Source organism: Dendroctonus ponderosae, unplaced genomic scaffold (genome assembly GCF_020466585.1).
Source record: "Dendroctonus ponderosae isolate FM_Combo_2020 unplaced genomic scaffold, Dpon_F_20191213v2 Dpon_F_20191213_4, whole genome shotgun sequence".
In the NCBI taxonomy this organism is placed as follows: domain Eukaryota; kingdom Metazoa; phylum Arthropoda; class Insecta; order Coleoptera; family Curculionidae; genus Dendroctonus; species Dendroctonus ponderosae.
In genome coordinates this window covers 14,243,958-14,247,237 of record NW_026018611.1, presented here as the reverse complement: position 1 = coordinate 14,247,237, position 3,280 = coordinate 14,243,958, and the positions used below count along the sequence as shown (strand labels likewise).

Genomic DNA, 3,280 nt, shown 5'->3' with positions numbered 1-3,280 from the left:
AAAAAAATAAAAAATAAATTTATTATTTACTACTGATACGATTCCATAAATCTTCTGTAGTTTCAACAGTCGTTGAATATACAAATGCTTTTAAAGTTCTTTACAGGAAAAAATTATACTTACATCGATTTCGAAACTGTAGGTTCCAAAAGTTCACAAAAGTTTATAGAGAATGCGGAGGCGCACTAATTTTTAACAACGGCTTATAAAACCTTCTTTATATTAATTTGTTTTTTCAAAAGTGTTTAGCTTTGTTCCTTTGTGCTAAGCTAAAATATGCACATTTTAATGGATGTTCCTCGATATTATAATATGCCAGGTGGCAACTAAAAAACGCGCAAATCTAAAACGTCCTGAAACCAAGATTTTTGTGAAAACGGAAATTTTGGCACAATCTTGCACGGAAATGTCTGATATACAAATTTCGCTTTCTGGGTCTAAACTACTCAAATTTATTCACTCATGTTGTTATGACTTCGAAAATAGCAGCGTGATGTTTGAGTCGATTTTGTAACTAAAGAAACACGTAAATCTAAAACTTCTTGAAATCAAAGCTTTTTGATAAAACTGCCAACACTTCCTGATCCATGGTTCACTTTCTAAAAAGGTCATTTAATTATCTCTTCTGGAATGGTGTACAAAGGAGCGTTCTTGCTCACTTTGCTTTCGAGAAATGACCAAAAACGGGACCGAAAACATGAAATTGAAACTTGAGCAACAAAACATACAAATCTAAAACTTCTTGAAATCAAGACTTTTTTGAGAAAACTGGAAACATTTCCGTATAGAAAGTTCACTTTCCAAAAACGACCTTTATTTCGCTCTGGAATGATGTAAAAATAAGCATTCTTGCTCATTTTACTTCCGAGTAATGAGCGAAAACGAAACAAAAAACATTAAACTTTGGCATGCTCTTTGCACTCCACCAGTGTCTGAAATTAAAATTTCGCTTTTTGGATCAAAACTACGGGAATTTCCCCAATCATGTTGTTATGGCTGGATCGAGTTTTCAATTGTATATCCAAGGATGCCAAAACGAATTCTGTAGCTCAAATGCGGCTTGAGAAACTTCGAAATGTTTTAGTCTATTTTGTAACTTCAAAAAAACACGCAAATCTAAAACTTCTTGAAATCAAGATTTTTTTGGGAAAACTGCCAACATTTCCTTTTCAATGGTTCATTTACCAAAAAAAAAGACATTTATTTCGCTCTAGAATGGTGGAAAAATGTGCGTTCTTGCTCATTTTTCTTCCGAGGAATGAGCAAAAACGGGACGAAAATTGAATGATATTTTGACATAATCTTTGCACCTAAGTGTCTGAAATTCAAATTTCGCTTTTTGGGCAAAACTACGGGAATTTCCCCACTCATGTTGTTATGGCTGGATCGAGTTTTCAATTCTCTATCCAAAGATGCCTAAACGAATTCTGTGAAGTCATGATAAATATGAATCTTTTAAAATTACACTGATTTATTCTAAACGATTTTGTTTCATAACTACTTCTCTTATTTTCAGGTTGTTCTTTTCGGAACGTTGGTGTATATCTCAGCGTTCCCGTCTACCAACGTTAATGTAATAACGTCGTCAGAAGCCCAGACGAGACCAATTGCCACATTATTGTCTCAGCGATTGGTCGACATATTTTCCACAAAACTCGCTTCTTTAGCCAGATATTTCCAGTTAAAAATACGAATTGTAAGATTTTTAGCTTCATTGTATACAAATCAGAATCTTAGGCTGCTGAGGGATGTTATTCAACAGGGAGTACGATTTGCCAATTTCATTTTAAGAGTTATACCCCAAACAATAAATGATCCTGGATTTGAATGGGTTATGATTATCACCGAACTATTCCGAACAAGTAATGCAACAGAAGGTAAGATGTAGCATTAATTTTTGGATCTGAAAGTGCCTTTCTTCGAAAGTATTAATTTTGGGGCTTCATACATTTTCACAGTAGATTTGTTATTTTACTGATAGTATTAAGATACTTTTACTGATAGTACTAAACATGCTTTTAATATTACAGAGTTGCTGGGAATGTTTTTGGGGTCTCAACCAGTATCAAGTTCTGAGACACCTGATGAACTCTCTTTACAACATCACAAAGACCAAACTGATCCGCCCATTTTTTTTAACACCGCCACTGCCAACGCAAATTCAGATTCCAATGAGGTTCAATCGATTACAAAGTCGACAGGAGCACAGCGGGCAAATCGTGAAGTCAATAAAGGCGATCTTGGACCTGGAGAAGCAGAAATTATGGCATTGGACAAGTTGATTAACGCCAAAAGAAAGTAGATGAATTATGAAAATATTTTCTTCAAATAGACAAATACAGAATATTTACCTAGACATGTATTAGACATTATACGATTGCAATTATATTCCGGTCCTTAGATGACGTCATTTATTTTTCTATATTTCAGTTATTTGAAATGTATAATTTTAGAGGGCTGAGTCTAAATCGAGTTGTTCGTTGACTTGTGTTGAATTCATTCTTTTGATTGATTTATTTGGATTGACTTGTCCAAACTAAGTTTTTGGTTGAATTTTTTGAATTGAATCAAAAACTTGAATTCCAATAAAAATAACTTTGAACATGCTGTAAATTTCCGTTTTAAACATGTGCGTTTCCATTATTTTTTTAGAAAAATTAAGACTTTTAATGTTTCGTTAAGTTGAGATATTTCTTGCAAAAATAATACTAACTCGTCACGTTTAGGGGATGGAAGTTATTAGCGAAAATATGCGATAAATCGGGATAAAGTGCCTGAACATGACACTCTAAGAGAACACTCTAAATTTCGTTACCAGAATATAGTTTTCATGAATGGAATCAGAAGTTCCTTTATCTATTGCAATTATTCAACATATTCTAAATGTATCAGTTAAGTTTAGCTGTATAAACGCATGTGAGGTCAAACCCCAATATTAAACTTAACTCCAAATCAAAATCAATTCCTAGGCTTCAGTCATTTATGGTCTATTTATCAATTAAAATACGTTTCGGTGTTTTCCACCATCATCAGTTTCTCTAAAATAACAGATAGTAAAAAAAATTGTTTTCATTAATTTAAAAAACAATCACAGTTCGTCAACAGCTTGATCATATCACTATCACTAAAATACATCACAATTGCAACATTTTAAAACATTCTAAGATTAATTAGGCCTAACAGGTGATTAGTCAGGACAATCAATTCTGGGAAGAGACTAGAATTATTTGTTCAGATACTCAATTATTTTTACTTACATGTGTAGCGTTGTTGCTACTTT

At 33.0% G+C, this 3,280-nt stretch overlaps 1 protein-coding gene across 1 annotated transcript in view; it reads left to right on the top strand.

Moving 5' to 3' along the window:
- Positions 1-3,280, top strand: part of LOC125504178 (Meckel syndrome type 1 protein-like) — a 21,508-nt gene that overhangs the window by 3,462 nt on the left and 14,766 nt on the right. Inside the window, exons 2-3 of the mRNA XM_048665769.1 lie at positions 1,710-1,877; positions 2,031-2,298. Of these exons, the coding sequence (XP_048521726.1) occupies positions 1,710-1,877; positions 2,031-2,298 (436 nt within the window). The remainder of the gene's footprint in view (positions 1-1,709; positions 1,878-2,030; positions 2,299-3,280) is intronic.